This window comes from Babylonia areolata, chromosome 4, assembly GCF_041734735.1.
Source record: "Babylonia areolata isolate BAREFJ2019XMU chromosome 4, ASM4173473v1, whole genome shotgun sequence".
NCBI classification, from domain to species: Eukaryota; Metazoa; Mollusca; class Gastropoda; order Neogastropoda; family Buccinidae; genus Babylonia; species Babylonia areolata.
This window is the reverse complement of record NC_134879.1, coordinates 4150882-4167445: the sequence shown is the minus strand read 5'-3', so window position 1 is coordinate 4167445 and position 16564 is coordinate 4150882. Positions and strand designations below refer to the sequence as shown.

The following is a 16564-nucleotide window of genomic DNA, read 5'->3' as shown; positions in this document are numbered from 1 at the left end:
TGTCTCTCTCTGTCTCTCCTCTCTCTGTCTCTGTCTCTGTCTGTCTGTCTCTCTCCCTGTCTGTCTGTCTGTCTCTCTTCTATTTTTTTTTTTTTACAACTTAAAAAAATATGTTCCATAGCAGATGTGGTGTAGCGCATATGGACCACCTTTGCCCCCTCCATGAAACTGAAACTGAAATATGGTCATTAAGGATGTGTTGTGCGGCCTGTATTGGAGCTGTTTGTCATCGACTGTAACCATCAGAACAGTAGTGGATGCGACTGCTGTCATGACCATCTGGGATAAAATTTGAATATAGTCTGAATATGGTGGAGAGTGTTTGCCAAAGTTACATACGCACTCTCTTGACCCAGAGAGCTTTAGAACAGTCTGCGATGGGGATGGTCCCCCAAAAGCAAACCATCCAGCTTCCCGAGGCTGCAGCATTAATCTAAGCCAGTGTGATCTTGTATTTGTATTTGTATTTCTTTTTATCGCAACAGATTTCTCTGTGTGAAATTCCCCAGGGAGAGCGCGTCGCTACACTACAGCGCCACCCATTTTTTTGTATTTTTTCCTGCGTGCAGTTTTATTTGTTTTTCCTATCGAAGTGGATTTTTCTACAGAATTTTGCCAGGAACAACCCTTTTTTTTTGTTGCCGTGGGTTCTTTTACGTGCGCTAAGTGCATGCTGCACACGGGACCTCGGTTTATCGTCTCATCCGAATGACTAGCGTCCAGGCCACCACTCAAGGTCTAGTGGAGGGGAAGAAAATATCGGCGGCTGAGCCGTGATTCGAACTAGCGCGCTCAGATACTCTCTCACTTCCTAGGCGGACGCGTTACCTCCAGGCCATCACTCCACTCCTAGTTTGAGAGTCGTAGTCCTTCGCAAAGACTAAGCTGTGAAATAAATTCCTTTTCAGTTTTTTTGTTTGTTTTTCCCCTTGCACAGAGGGTTACATTTTCTCTTGAACATCACCATCATGACATTTCCATCGATGAATGACTTCCTGTTGCTGTGGGGAAACCATATTGATCACACACACCCACCCTTAGTTTGCTGTTGGCCCAAACGTAAGCTGATGTCATTCTCTGATATGAGCTGAGCGCTGACTGAACCAGGGGGCATGTGTGCTTGAGCTGGCTACATACTGACAGTTACGTGCATAATCGTCATTATGTACACGTGCAACAGAAGGCAGCGGTGGGTCCCTGGTCTGCCCGACGATAACGACCTCTAATTGTCTTCTTCTTCTTCTTCGTTCGTCAGCTGCAACTTCCACGTTCACTCGTATATACACGAATGGGCTTTTATGTGTATGACCGTTTTTACCCCGCCATGTAGGCAGCTATACTCAGTTTTCGGGGGTGGGGGGGTGCATGCTCGGTGTGTTTGTGTATTGTTGCCTGTGACGACCTGTTATTGTCTCAGTCTTGGGGTGTCTATTGTTGCCTGTGACCTGTTATTGTCTCAATCTTGGGGTGTCTATTGTTGCCTGTGACGACCTGTTATTGTCTCAGTCTTGGGGTGTCTATTGTTGCCTGTGACGACCTGTTATTGTCTCAATCTTGGGGTGTCTATTGTTGCCTGTGACCTGTTATTGTCTCAGTCTTGGGGTGTGTATTGTTGCCTGTGACGACCTGTTATTGTCTCAGTCTTGAGGTGTCTATTGTTGCCTGTGACGACCTGTTATTGTCTCAGTCTTGAGGTGTCTATTGTTGCCTGTGACATGTTATGGTCTCAATCTGGGGATGTCTATTGTTGTCTTGGGGTGTGTATTGTTGCCTGTGACGACCTGTTACTGTCTCAGTCTTGAGGTGTCTATTGTTGCCTGTGACGACCTGTTATTGTCTCAGTCTTGAGGTGTCTATTGTTGCCTGTGACATGTTATGGTCTCAGTCTGGAGGTGTGTATTGTTGCCTGTGACGACCTGTTACTGTCTCAGTCTTGGGGTGTCTATTGTTGCCTGTGACGACCTGTTACTGTCTCAGTCTGGAGGTGTCTATTGTTGCCTGTGACGACCTGTTACTGTCTCAGTCTTGGGGTGTGTATTGTTGCCTGTGACGACCTGTCATTGTCTCAGTATTGGGGTGTCTATTGTTGCCTGTGACGACCTGTCATTGTCTCAGTCTTGGGGTGTCTATTGTTGCCTGTGACGACCTGTTACTGTCTCAGTCTTGGGGTGTCTATTGTTGCCTGTGACGACCTGTTATTGTCTCAGTCTTGGGGTGTCTATTGTTGCCTGTGACGACCTGTTATTGTCTCAGTATTGGGGTGTCTATTGTTGCCTGTGACGACCTGTTACTGTCTCAGTCTTGGGGTGTCTATTGTTGCCTGTGACGACCTGTTACTGTCTCAGTCTTGGGGTGTGTATTGTTGCCTGTGACGACCTGTCATTGTCTCAGTCTGGAAGTGAGTGTTGTTATCGCCTGTCCGCTTCCGACAGTGCTAACGTTAATGCCACTTTTTGCACTGAAGTAGCTTGAAATCTGCTCCTAGTTATTGCGGTTTTTATACGTGTTGTCTCATGGATCTACCGTGTCAAAAGCAGCAAATCATCATCGTCGTCGTCGTCGTCGTCGTTATCGTCGTCTTCATCATATCATATTAACAATATGACGATAATACTGCTGCACCAGCACCAGCACCAGCACCAGCATAAAAAAACAACATCAAGAAGAAGAGGAAGAAGAAGAATGATAACAATAATGATAAACTGAAGTAAAAATAATGATAATGATAATTTTGACGCAAATATTTCACCGCACTGTGGACTGATTTTTTTTTTTTTTTTTTTTTTTTTTTTAAAGAAAATTCATCATGAAATATACACTACACAATATCTATCTGTTGAAACACGTATTCCGTCATAACCATCGATTCAGAATTTCTGTTCGCCACTTCGGTTAAGGTCAAACGACAACTCCAGTCTCAACAACATGTTTGTATACTACGTGTGGCAATCAGTGCATTTATCGGTCGTTCCAGGCTAAACCCTGAGTTATATAATATGGCTTCACCTCGTTCAACAGCTGATTAAATACACACGTATGTGTGTGCGCCGTGGAGTGTTGTGCTGTAACTGTGTAATGTTAGAGAGACAGACAGACAGAGAGACAGAGAGTTGGGGGTTTATTTCTGAGAGCTTATTGATCTGGCAGATTGGTACAGCGGTCAATACGTTCGACTGAATGTCCGAGTTCCAACAATCCAAGCTCGTTCGGTGTTTTTCAGCACGTACGCCGTAAGGGGGCGTGTATACGATTCAAACTGTCTGTCCTGCGATCGACCTCACATTTTACACACGAAGCATCCGTAGTCTCGACAAGCTTTTAGGCAATTCTTTTCTTCTTCTTCTTCTTTTTCTTTTTAATCATAATTATTTGCTCAATTGAGGGAGAGACAGACAGACAGACAGACAGAGACAGAGAGACAAAGAGGCAGAGACAGAAAGATATAACATAATACCGAACGGCACCCCTTTTTGTCAGATCATCTGATCAATGTGCAGACCAAAGAAATTCGAATAATGTTACCGGCACATGAAAAGAAAAAAAAAAACATATACAGACACCATGATGATTTACACACCAAACATGGCGTTGTTTAGATAATGAAGAGAATGTACAATTAGACGTGAGTATAGCGATAGCCATTCTTATCACAGTAGCTTATAACTAGGCCCGATATAGGCCTGCAGTATGTACTTGAACTGAGAAATAACTCACTGAGTGCGCTAAATGGGCATTTCATAGTGATATTTCATCATTCGACTGAAGACACGATTGCAGCAACAAACAGACCTCGACAATCCTCACCAAACTGTCATATTGTTGAAAACGTGCTTGATATTGTTATAAACTATCTATATCTATATCTATATCTATATACATACATATATATATATATATATATATATATATATATATATATATATAATAAAGAAGTCATGAGGACAGTGTTAAGTTTTTTTTCCCCGCGGCGAGCACACCGGCATTGACCGACCGGTACACGCGTGCACGCGCACGCGCACGCACACACACACACACACACACACACACACACACACACACACACACCTACTCATTCACTCAGCCACTCGTATTCGCACGTGCGGCGATATCTGAAGTGTATACAGACAGACGAACGGACGGATGGACGAGAGAGTGAGCTTGAATAATGATCTTTTTTCTTTTCTTTTCTTTTTTTATAAATATTTTTGTCTTTATTTCATCAGACGGAGTAAAAGCTTATGCAAACTGGAAATGTGTGTGTGTGAGGGGGAAGGGGGCGGAGGGGGGGAGGGCTGGGTCAGAGAGAGAGAGAGAGAGAGAGAGGCAGGCAGACAGACAGACTGACTGAGACAGTGTGTGTGTGTGTGTGTGTGTGTGTGTGTGTGTGTGTGTGTGTGTGTGTGTGTGACCGTCTGTCTGTGTCTGTGTCTCAGTGTGTGCCGTCTGTGTCTGTGTCTGTGTCAGTGTGTCTGTGTGTGTCTATATGTAAATGTGTGACTGAACATCTCATAGCTTTGTCAAATTCTCGCACAGAGCAAAGGGCTTTTAGTTTTGCAATTTTATTCTTGATAAATTGTGAGCCATGGAGACGACGATTTTACGAGCACATTGACCAAGGGCAACAACTCATAATGTTGCCATGGAAGGACTGCGAGGGTGCTACTTCCTTAACAAGTGAGCTCACATTCTGAATGTAAGAAAGGCTTTTCCCAAGGTTAATATACCGGCTGAGTGAGAGGGGCAGCGCAAAGTCCACACAATTGTTTATTGGAGACAACTACATCCTTCTTCCTTCTCAGCATTTCGACAGTGATTCGTGTTAGTTATTTCACTTCCCTGTCGCGCCCTTTGCTCCTGTGAATCAAGTTATTTCGCGCAAGTTTGGGGGTTTTGTTTTTCTGCTGCAGAAAAAGAAACGAATGTTTGAGTCGACCCCTTAATTCGGCTGTTTAATCATTCTGGGACTGCGCAGGTCGAGGTGGAGTGAAATCGGCATTTTAAGTAAGTGTTACCGTAAATGATTAATTAATCGTATATTGTCCGTAGATTACTGAGATATCTTTTGTTTACAACCGTAATGAAGAGACAGAGAGGGGAAAGTTGCTGCACGACTTGTACATCGTATTTTATAAGATACACATCTGAGTGCGAGCTAGACTGAGGAGGTCGAGGGATGGTGAGTGGATGGGTGTGTGTGTGTGGGGGGGGGGGTGATTGTTGAATGGATGGGGGCAGGGAGAGCCGGAATATCTTTTACAACTTTTTCGGGTTGCACAGAGAGAAAGAGAGATGTGGGAGGATGGAATAGCCTTGTGAATACTGTTGCTAAAATTCAGTATTATTATAACGTCAGTTGATGTTGGTCATGTAGAGACACAGATGCATGAGTACTCTTGAAAAAAAAAAGTATACAAACTTTGATTTCTGTATTATATGTATTGAAGAGGAACATGATTCAAACATATTTCACAAATATTCTAATGTATGTGTTCCAGCCATGTATTTGATAAATGCTCTCTTTATTCTCTGTCTTTCTCTGGTTCAGTCTTCTCTCTCTTCTTCCCTCTCCCTACCCCCCCCCCCCCCCCCCCCCCCCCCCACACACACACCCCGCCCCTCTCTCTCTCTCTCTCTGTGTCCCCCCTCCATCAAAGACAATCATTGAACATATCCATACCACAGACACACACATTACATTTTTGAAATTTGAGTTCCTAAATTTGTTCTAAGTGACCAGTTCCCATGGTCAGGAAAGGAGCAAATGTCCCTAAGGCAGGTAATATACACATCACCTACAATTTTTTTTTTTTTTTTTTTTTTTTTTAGAAGAGAGAGAGACCTTTTAAGTTCACTTCTTGCCAACATTTAAAACATCACCGATACAGAAATAGCCCTCAGTCATTTGATGACTTGCTTTCGCAAAGTCTGTGACAAACGTTCACCATAAAGGAGTCATACACAGGGTTAAAACAACGAACGTACATGTTTAAGCGGACTTGCTCACGATGGAAGGCATTTACCTTTTTTAATTTTTGATTCATGTGTTTGCATGCCCGGTTTTACAAAATCGAGTCTGTGCGCGCGCAAGTGTGTGTGTGTGTGGGGGGGGGGGGGGGGGGGGGGGGGGGAGATGTGGGTGGAGGTGTGGGATGGGGTGTGTATGTGTGCTCAACATTGTAATGGGTCAGAAGGCCTTCTACAATAAAACATTTCTGAGTTCTCTCTCTCTCTCTCTCTCTCTCTCTCTCTCTCTCTCTCTCTCTCTCTCTCTCTCTCTCTCTCTAAATAGAAAGCTAGATAGATAGATACAGAGATAATAGATATATGTAGATATATAGTATTATATGATTAATGAAAAAATATTTTTTTACAAAATCTTTCCCAGACACCTGTTTTAGTCCAGTGAGCAGGGCCATCACACAAAAGCGTGCGGCTCAGCAATGGCTTCAGCGTGCGGGGGGGAGGGGGAGGGAGAGGACAAGGCACCGCCATGCACGCCAGAAGAGCTGGAGGCCATCATCACAGCGCCAACAGGTGGCATGCTTCTGGAACCCTCCACCGCCTACGATGAAATTGTACCAGGTCTCTTCATCGGAGAAGGGTCAGTGGATCAGAGGGTCCCCTGCATGAGGCAGTTGAGTGTGTAATGCATCTGAATTTAAAAAAAAAAAAAAAAATTATGTATGTATGTTTTGGGTGCAGTCAGGAGGTGAGGGGGGTCTGGGGGGGCAGGGGGGGGGGCAGGCCAGGGTTTGTGAAGGAGTGTAGGTGTATATTTATATAATTTATATATACATATATATAGACACACACACACACACACATATATATATATATATATATATATATATATATATAATGTGTGTGTGTGTGTGTGTGTGTATGGCAGAGAGTGTTATATGTGTATGTGTGTGTTGGATGAGTGTTTCATAGGTGAGCGAGTTGGAGATGTGTGTGTGTGTGTTTTGTGTTGTTGTTGTTCTATGATTGTGTGTGTGTGTTTTGTGTTGTTGTTGTTCTATGATTGTGTGTGTGTGTTTTGTGTTGTTGTTGTTCTATGATTGTGTGTGTGTGTTTTGTGGTGTTGTTCTCTTTTTCTGTTTTTCAATTTGCTTTTGTGGGGTTTTTTAAGCGGATGTGGTGTGACATACATGACTGAGTGTGCATGCTTTCACACCTTGAAACAAAAACTTTGTGTGTTTGTATGTGTAAATATTTATTCACTCTTTTTTTTAATACTTTTTTTTTTTTACATATACTATGCCCTGGTGGGAATAAAAACATTTTCATTACACATGTAATACAGTGTATCACTACTGAAACAGAACATCACAACAAATCATTGAAGAATGGACACGGTATAATGATATAAAGCAACGTGTTTCAAGACAAAGCAATGCAACACAGTACAGAACAGAACACTTCAACACCGGCAGCACACTGCAACACACGGCACGGACAGCAGTTTGAATCGTGTCTCCTCACAGACACTTAGTTCGGTCCATTTCACATCCGCCCCCATCTGCACTGGCTCCCCTAATTTTGGAGATGGACTTTCCCACTTGAGCTCCGTCTTGCCTTTGGTAAGTGTTGTTAAATGTCATTGGCACCCATGGGATTTAAACCTGCCTGCCTGTGACCTTTTGTCAGGCATTTGAAGCAAGCAAGGCATTATGTATGTATGTGGTGTGGACTTGCCTAGAGCTGGCAATCAAGAGTGCGAAAGTGTGAGGACATGTTCATTGTTGAAAACTTTTTTTTTTTTTAAATAAATACATACTTATGCATTCACACTCATGTGCACACAGACCCATTTGCTGCACACACACATACACACACACGCACACACGTGTACGTGCGCACACACATACACACACACACACACACACACACACACACACATATTCCCTGACTGGTAAAGGCTACATGTCTCCACTAACGCTTCACGTTTGCACACAGATCGTTTGATTTCAGTCATTACATCCAAATCAGATGTTGCTGTTTTTTTTTTAATTCACCCTCGAATAGTAACAATATATTTATAACTGTCTTTTTGGATTTCATTCATCATCATCATCTTCACTGAATACCAGTTGTTTCTGCGTTTCAGGTGTCTTCACATCTGTTTCAGTTTCAGTCTGAGGAAGTTTCAAGACAAGCAGACTGATCCATAATTGTATTCTACACCACACCTGCATAGAAAATAAACAAATAGATAAACGAATTAATAACTAAGTAACTGAATAAATGATAAGATAAAAAGACTGATGTGTGTAAGCACTGAATCAAGAAGCAGGCAAAACACAAAGAAATATGTTGAAATATTATTTTATGTATAGATTTTTTTTTTTTTTAAATCTATACATATATATATATGTATATGTATATATATATATATATATAGAGAGAGAGAGGGAGAGAGAGAGAGATACATATTGGTCTAAATGCAGAGACTCGGCCCAGAAGCTGGTGCTGATGGGGAACCTAGGGGTGACACACGTGCTGAATGCCGCTGTGGGCAACACCAAGTACCACGTCAACACCAACGTGGAGAAGTACAAAAAGCACAACATCTCCTTCATGGGGATTGAAGCCACCGACTTCATGAACTTCGACCTGAGCCCCTTCTTCGGTCAAGCAGCAGACTACATTGCAGACAGTTTGAAGGAAGGTGGGTTGGGCTGTTACCAGAAGCTTAGTATTGTTCAGTGCAAAGGAAATTTAACTGGCAGTGCATAGGAAATTTAGCTGGCTTGCTATGCCCAACCAGAAGTACTTTGTTTACTAAGGAGATTCAGACTACGGACCTCACAGACCCAAAATCCGTTGTCTTTTTTTCTTTTCTTTTTTCTACTCGTGTGTCATGCCCATCAACACAAGTGGTTACTGTTCATTGAAGATATTTCAGTCCTTGTGCCCTCATGGACATCAGACTGTCAGTATGAGAGACATTTCCCTGCAGATACATGCCTTACCTTAACTCATTGAGCTGGAGCAATGCTAGGGCATCAAAACTGGTCTCAGTGAAACGGTTTCCATGTTCCTACATATGCAAAAACCACAAGTAAAGGGAACTAACTTCAACAATATTTCTGGCTGTGTCAACACGTCAGTTTTGGAAGGGGGAGGGGGGGGGGGATTTTTAGCATATTTTCTGTGTTTTTCAGCATGAATGTGGCAGGGAAGCCTGCCAAGACTGTAAACTACCTTGGATTGAATGAGTTAATATTGTTCGTCTCCTTCCCCTTTTGAGGATTTGTTTCTGGCACCACAGCAGATGTAAAACTAAGAAGCTTTTAAATATTCCTTTCTGTTACCATCAGTATAGGTTGGGAGTTTCTGTTTACTCAGTTTATACTAGTGTAAGCTGTTGTTATTGTAATCTGTTAATGTTAAAGTCACGATAGCCATGGTATGAAAGAATGGTTTGTGCATGTAGGTGTATGTATTGTGATGTACTGAAGTGCATCAGGTTTGTACTGTTTGTGTAAGATGTCATTGCAGTCAAGATGGTGATAGAGGCATATGTGTGTGGATGTTTACTTGTGTGTACGTGCATGTGTTTGGATGTGTTTTCTTTGTCTTATATGTTTGTTCATGTATGAATAATTAGACAGTGGTATCACCATCAGTTTCTGCTTTTCTCTTTTTGATATCGACCATGATAGATATAAGGACAGGTGTCTTCTTTTACATTTTCGAATGGACAGAAAAGTAAGTGTTGTTGTTTTTATGTTACTGTTGTGAGCGTGGGTTTTTTTTTTGTTGTTGTTTGTTTGTTTGTTTTCTGGAGGGGGGAGGGGGGGGGGTTGTTTAGTATGAGTTTCTACATTCTTTTTTGTATGTCCAACTGAACAGACTTAGGGACAGAAGTCTGCTTTCACATATTTAATAGACTGTGAAATATTTCATTTTGTGTATTTTGGGGTTCTTGTTGTTTTTTTTGTTTTGTTTTTTTCATTCAGAGACACACTGATGAAAAATCCTCTGATAATGTCTATATTTCCTCCTAGATATATTAGGTAATCATTGACAGAGTATAGATTAGGTAATTCAGATATTGCTATACACCATCAAAGATATAAAGTCCATACATAGAGATTTGTTGTGCCCTTTGTGTAGATCTACTAGAGAAGATAAACTACATGTTGCATTCATATGCCCAGTGCTGGCAGATATAAGGCAAAAATGTATTCCCTTTGTATATTAAAAACAACCCTTGTTTTGCTTTTGACATCAAAAAATGAAATTTCTGATTCTAAATCTTTCATTGTATTTGTAAAAGTCCTTCAGAAGAAGGTACACTTTGTTGTGAAATAACAGTTTGTTAAGATATGTGTGCATATATATTGTTGATCAATGTTTGGTATATAATGTTTATTGTAAATGACCCCCTTCAGATGTGGCCTTTTCTGGAAGAAATCATTGTTATCATTATCTGATGTATAATATTTATTGTAAATTACCCACTTCAGATGTAGCCTTTTCTAGAATGACATCATCGTTATCTAATGTATAACGTTTATTGTAAATTACCTCCATCAGATGTGGCCTTTTCTTGAATCAGATCATTGTACTACAGCAACAATGAACTTGCAAGGGTGTTTTTATTTCCCGACAGGCAAGGTGTTTGTACACTGCGTCCAAGGGGTGAGTCGCTCAGCCTCCCTGGTCATCGCCTACCTGATGCTGAAGCACCGCATGACGGTTCAGACAGCCACCCGCCTTGTACGCACCCGCCGGGAAATCTGCCCCAACCCCGGCTTCCTTCAGCAGCTGTGCGACCTGGACCAGTCCCTCAGAGAGGCCGGCCATTTCGCGTCCCCGTGCTCTGCGTGTGACGTTTGCTCGAATTTGTAACTAGGAATGAGTTGCTTGTACTAAGATAAAAAAAAAGAGAAAAATTGTTAGTAAATTCTAGAAAGTTTAAGGTGCCCTGCAGCAGTTGTAGGCATATAAATGTTGTAACAATTCACTGAGAAGTCAAATGCAGAAAACCAAAAAGAGAGACAGTAAAAAAAAATTTTAACTCCCTCCGGACGAAGGAATGCATGAGCATTCCTACATAAAGTGTATTCAGTTTCAGACGATGGAATGGATAGCATTTTCAAGAAATAAAAATCTATCACGCGCTGTACACGTGATTAGCCAAGCAGAGTGCGCTATTCTGGGTCACTCCACAATCAAATGGTATGATTGGTCAGCCTGGGATGTGTGGCCCGTCTCGCACACACGCTGACAAAGTCACTGACCGGTCGTCTGCTCGCGTGCCAGCCTGTTAGCAAAGCAGGCTCTTCTCAAAATGTTGTGAAGCGAACAAGGCAGCGACGGCAACGTTTTAGGGTTGCCGAAGTACTTGAAATGCTACAAACTGAAGGGTCGGACATTGAAGAGGTGGATGATGACGAAGAAGAAAGTGAATTTAATGCAGAAAGCGAGCATGGGTATGGTGATTCAGGGTGAAAAATTGGCAGTATTTTCTACATATGGCAAAACTGTAAAAATAAGATGAGAAATTTGATTTTTTTTTTATATGTAATAGCTCAATACCTAATAAACCAGTTCAGAAAGTTGCATTTTCTTACTCTGTATTTTGTATTTTTTGTATTTTTTTTCCAAACCCTTACAAATGGGCCGTCTGTGGGGAAAAGCAAGGGAGAAAACTTGTTGTCCCTAGTGAGTTAAAGAACTCTGGACTTGCTGGAATATCATTGTACAGAACTTCCACAAGATGCATCAGATATGATGTGTTTATTTAAATGTTACCTTCTTCAGTAATCTTGTTTTGTGTTTTTTTTGTTTTTTTTTTTTGCAAGTTGTATGATGATGATGTTGTTGTTGTTATCTGTCGCAATAATATTATTAACTATGCCATGTTAGATGCCATGATCCCAGAATCTCAAATGCTAGAAATGTACCTAAGAAACTTAATTGTTGTTTTGCTTTGAAACAATTGGAGCAGTTTGTACAACATTTTTTGACTCGTGTGATTTTGGAAAGCCCCACTATTGATGCTATATATGTGTGCTCGGCCAGTAAAATCTCTGCGTGTGTTTGTGTAATATTTTACATGAGGTTTGACACCACTGATATCCAGTTTATATGTGTTGCATGTTGATGTTCTCTTGAGTCAGCAAATTGTGTGCATATGTGTGTGTGTGAGAACAAAAATTGATGATGCATATATCAAAGTATAATGCTGATGTCTTGAGCATTTCAGATGTCTGGTATATCTCTTCTAATCACAGAAGATAAGGGATATAAAAATAAAATAATATATATATATATTGCCTGTTAATTTCCCTACTTGAGCATTTAATATATAAGATGTCTTGTATTTCTTTCCTAATCACATAAGACAAAAGAAGATCAGGAAAAAAATATATATGTATATTGCCTGTTAATTACCCTACTTCTGTTGGCAAGAATGTTTTTTAAGTCGCAAAGTCAACGTCCATGAGCATACATTTTTCTCAGAAGTATTGCTTCCATTGTATCCTCAGACTGAAAACTTTGTGACCAGTATCCGCTTTCTACAGACTTGTAAATTTGTAAATTAATGCCCTTGATCACAAGGAATGAATGGTTACAATATTCGAGACAAAACTTTATTTCTGTGGGTGCATATAAATCATATTCTTTTCCTTTTTTTTTTATTTTACATTTGTGTGCAATTTTGTTGATTACCTACTAGAATGAAAGTGCAATTTTAGCCAGAGTTCTAGTTTTCCATGTCTCATTTTGGGAAAGTTATCTCAGTTTCTCTTTTGTCTGTGCCAGATTTTGTATATTTGTTTGCTTCAGTTTTCCATTTCTCCACCATCACCGGTTTTTGTGACTGCAAAAGTGGATCTGTTCAGCTGTCTTTCAGAAGTCTTGTTCAACCTGTTTGAAGCTTTTAACTTTCCCACCAGGTTGCTAGATATTAAATATGTGAGCAGAATGGCCATGACTAAAACCCTGCCCCCTATGTTTGCATCAGTGATTAGTTTCCTTGTTTGTTTTCCATGCTCAAGTCTATGGTGAACGGTGTTTTTGTGTCTGTTTTGTACCGAGATGTTTGTTCAGTGTGAGTGTGTGTGCGTGTGCGTGCGTGTGCATGTGTGCATGCGTGCGCGTGCGTGCGCGCGTGTGTGTGTGTGTGCGTACGTACGTGTGTGTGTGTGTGCGTACGTGTGTGTGTGTGTGTGTGTGTGCGTGTGTGTGTGATTTATTCAACATGGCTAGAAATCAAAAAATATAAATCTATATTTAGCAATAACTGACGACTCAATTGATCAGGTTGATCAGGGATTGAATGAACATATTGCTGCTTTGTGATCTTGACTAAAATTTGCTCACAACTATTAAATAAATGAAGTCATATTAATTGAAGCATGCATGCACAGAAGCATGCAAACATAAAGACACACACACCTACACACACATGCATGCATACAGATGTTTGTGCTCCATCTATTTTTTTTATATAGATATTTAGTGACCCAAATCAGATTATTTAAACAAAAGAAAGTTTGTGAATGCATGCTTTTAACAAATATGGCCCATTTTGGCTGATCTGTGTCCACAGTGTCAATCTTTGTAATCATCCCAATCTGGTTGTCTGTCCTTGTGTATGTATGTATGTGTGTGTTTATGTTTTTTTCTTCCGTTGAACACCATTTCACTAGGAGCTGTGTGGGGAGGTTGGAGGGGGGGTGTGGGGGGCACGCATGCATGTGTGTGGGGGGGGGGGGGGGTGAGGAAGGTTTGTATATGTGTGTGAGAGAGAGAGAGTAAAACTTTAAACATTGCAATATTCTCAGGAACTGTGTCTGCAGACACTGAACTTGGCATGAGTGTATTTCAACCAGAAGACTGGTTCTGGCCTTTTCGTACGTTCCCATGGGCAGAGAGGTGCTGAACACCATGGATTCTCAGCCCAGCAATGGGTGTGATAAGGTCACCCCCCCCACCCCCCCCTCTTTCATCTCCACTGTCTCTTTACCATTTATGTGATTCTTTGTTGAAACCTTACTGCAGTAAAAGGTTTTAATACTGCTTTGATGTTTTCTAGTCGTTTACCTGTATTATTAATTGCTTTAATTACTGCTGTGATGACTTGAGTTTTAATTCCATTTATTGATAATGCTATGTGTATTGGGTGGTTGTTGTTGTTTTGTTTTTTGTTTGTTTGTTTATTTGTTTGGGTTTTTGGGTTTTTTCTTTTCTTTTTTTTTCTTGCATGAATCTTGGAATGTATTTCTTTTGTGACGTGGAAATTTTCACCTTTTGGACATGTATTAAATTAGAAAATTATGTTTTCCCCAACTTTGCTGCCAAACGTAAAATAAAAGATTAAAAAAAAAAAAAATAGAACACATCCACAGTGTCTGTGCCTGTGATTCCCACCAGCTGTCAACTACATCTGAGAGTCTTTCTCTCTCTCTCCCCCCCCCCCCCTCCCCCCCCACTCCCCCTCCCCCCTGTGGGGATACAGGGGTCTTGCAGTATAAATAGCATCCCCGCCTTCTGGAAAATCAGTGCTAGAAATGTCCACTTTTCTATCACTCTCTTTGTTTCTGCCTTTTTCTCTGTCTTCACTGTTGTCTCCTTTTTTCTGCCTTCCCAGTCCATTCCCCTTTCTTTTTTTTCGAACAAGCCTTGATACTTTTTTTCTCTCTTTTCCGCAGTCTATGATGTACTATCTGTGCTGTTTTGCTCTGGCGATTAGGTAGTGAGATGTAAACACTGGGATGGGCACTAGCTGCCCATTCTGCAGTGTTATTTGCCTATATGGCCTTTATGTATTTTTTGGTTTGGTTTTGTGGTATTGGTGGTGGGTTTTTTTTTCCTTTTTTACGATTTTTTGTAATCTGGGGATGATAAATTAAACGGAATGGCTGGCGTCCTCAGCATGGTCTAGTCTTGTTTGCCATAAAGAGCTTAATGGTTGGGATACTGTGTCATGAACTGTGTTTTGTGGGTTTATATTAGTGTTGTTTTTTTTGTTTGTAGATGTGATAGTTTTGTGTTGACATGGTTGAACATGTGTATGGTTTGACAGTCCTGATATGGCCCTGTGCTGTCGGCAGGACTATCAAGCAATAAGAATGAGAATGAGTCTTTCTCCACCCAGTTCAGTTAAAGTGATGAGAATGAAGAGGTATTGTAGAAAAGATATATATAAATAAATAAAATGAAATATATGGCCTCATTTTGGAAGAGAACTCGTACTCATTGTTCACCAAAGAGGACGGGCGCAATAGCCGAGTGGTTAAAGCGCTGGACTGTCAATCTGAGGGTCCCGGGTTTGAATCACGGTGACGGCGCCTGGTGGGTAAAGGGTGGAGATTTTTACGATCTCCCAAGTCAACATATGTGCAGACCTGCTAGTGCCTGAACCCCCTTCGTGTGTATATGCAAGCAGAAGATAAAATACGCACGTGAAAGATCCTGAAATCCATGTCAGCGTTCAGTGGGTTACGGAAACAAGAACATACCCAGCATGCACACCCCCGAAAACGGAGTATGGCTGCCTACATGGCGGGGTAAAACCGGTCATACACATAAAAGCCCACTCGTGTGCATACGAGTGAACGCAGAAGAAGAAGTTCACCAAAGATGTGCTGAAGATGATTTGAAGTACAGGAGGTGGGGAAGCACAGGGAGTGGTTGGTTTGGGGGATACAGTGCCGGAATATTACCAAAGCAAGCATTGACATGGAGGAAGATTGTGCAATATTTGAAGGTGTGGTGTTTTTTTGTTGGTGGTGGTGGTGGTGTTTTTTTGGGGTTTTTTTTTGGAGGAGTGTGGGGGGTCACTTTTTGTGCCCATGCCCCCTGCTCCTTTTCTTTTCTTCTTTTATCTCTATTTTTCATTTATTTTATTTTATCTCGATTTTTTTTCTTCAGTTTCATTTCAGACTGTGCTGGATTTGTATTTTGTATTTTTTTGTATTTTGTATTTCTTTTTGTCACAACAGATTTCTCTGTGTGAAATTCGGGCTGCTCTCCCCAGGGAGAGTGCATCGCTATACTACAGAGCCACCCATTTTTTTTTTTTTTTCCTGCGTGCAGTTTTATTTCTTTTTTTCCTATTGACGTGAATTTTTCTACAGAATTTTGCCAGGAACAACCCTTTTGTTGCCGTGGGTTCTTTTACGTGCGCTAAGTGCGTGCTGCACACAGGACCTCGGTTTATCGTCTCATCCGAATGACTAGCGTCCAGACCACCACTCAAGGTCTAGTGGAGGGGGAGAAAATATCAGCGGCTGAGCCATGATTCGAACCAGCGTGCTCAGATTCTCTCGCTTCCAAGGCGGACGTGTTACCTCTAGGCCATCACTCCACTGTGGATGTGGATCTAGATGATGGTCTGGATGGGGATACAGTGCAACATGTGCCAGTAATCAATCCAAAGCATTGCTGTTCCCATTCGTTTTGTGGTAGCTTTTCTCTTTCGCTTCTCAGTTGCAGCTGGCTGGGGAAAGACTGAGGTGGATATTACTGTGAGAATTGCTCGACACCACTCTGCAGGATGTTCTTTCTTTCTTTGTGTGTTTGGCACAGTCAGAAAAACGAC

General features: G+C 41.4%; 1 protein-coding gene across 1 annotated transcript; it reads left to right on the top strand.

Moving 5' to 3' along the window:
• The first annotated feature begins 4693 nt into the window (after window positions 1-4693).
• Window positions 4694-13082, top strand: LOC143281535 (dual specificity protein phosphatase 3-like). Its single transcript, XM_076586750.1, has 4 exons — window positions 4694-5001; window positions 6386-6601; window positions 8451-8671; window positions 10622-13082. The coding sequence occupies exons 2-4, from the start codon at window positions 6441-6443 to the stop codon at window positions 10858-10860; spliced, it is 621 nt and encodes a 206-aa protein (XP_076442865.1). The 5' UTR covers window positions 4694-5001; window positions 6386-6440; the 3' UTR covers window positions 10861-13082.
• Window positions 13083-16564: the final 3482 nt, after the last annotated feature.

Coding starts and splice junctions, on each gene's coding strand:
- LOC143281535 (XM_076586750.1), top strand. CDS start 6,441: ATGGCTTCAGCGTGCGGGGGGGAGGGGGAGGGAGAGGACAAGGCACCG. Junction 6,602..8,450: donor GGTCTCTTCATCGGAGAAGG/GTCAGTGGATCA, acceptor GTCTAAATGCAG/AGACTCGGCCCAGAAGCTGG. Junction 8,672..10,621: donor TGCAGACAGTTTGAAGGAAG/GTGGGTTGGGCT, acceptor ATTTCCCGACAG/GCAAGGTGTTTGTACACTGC.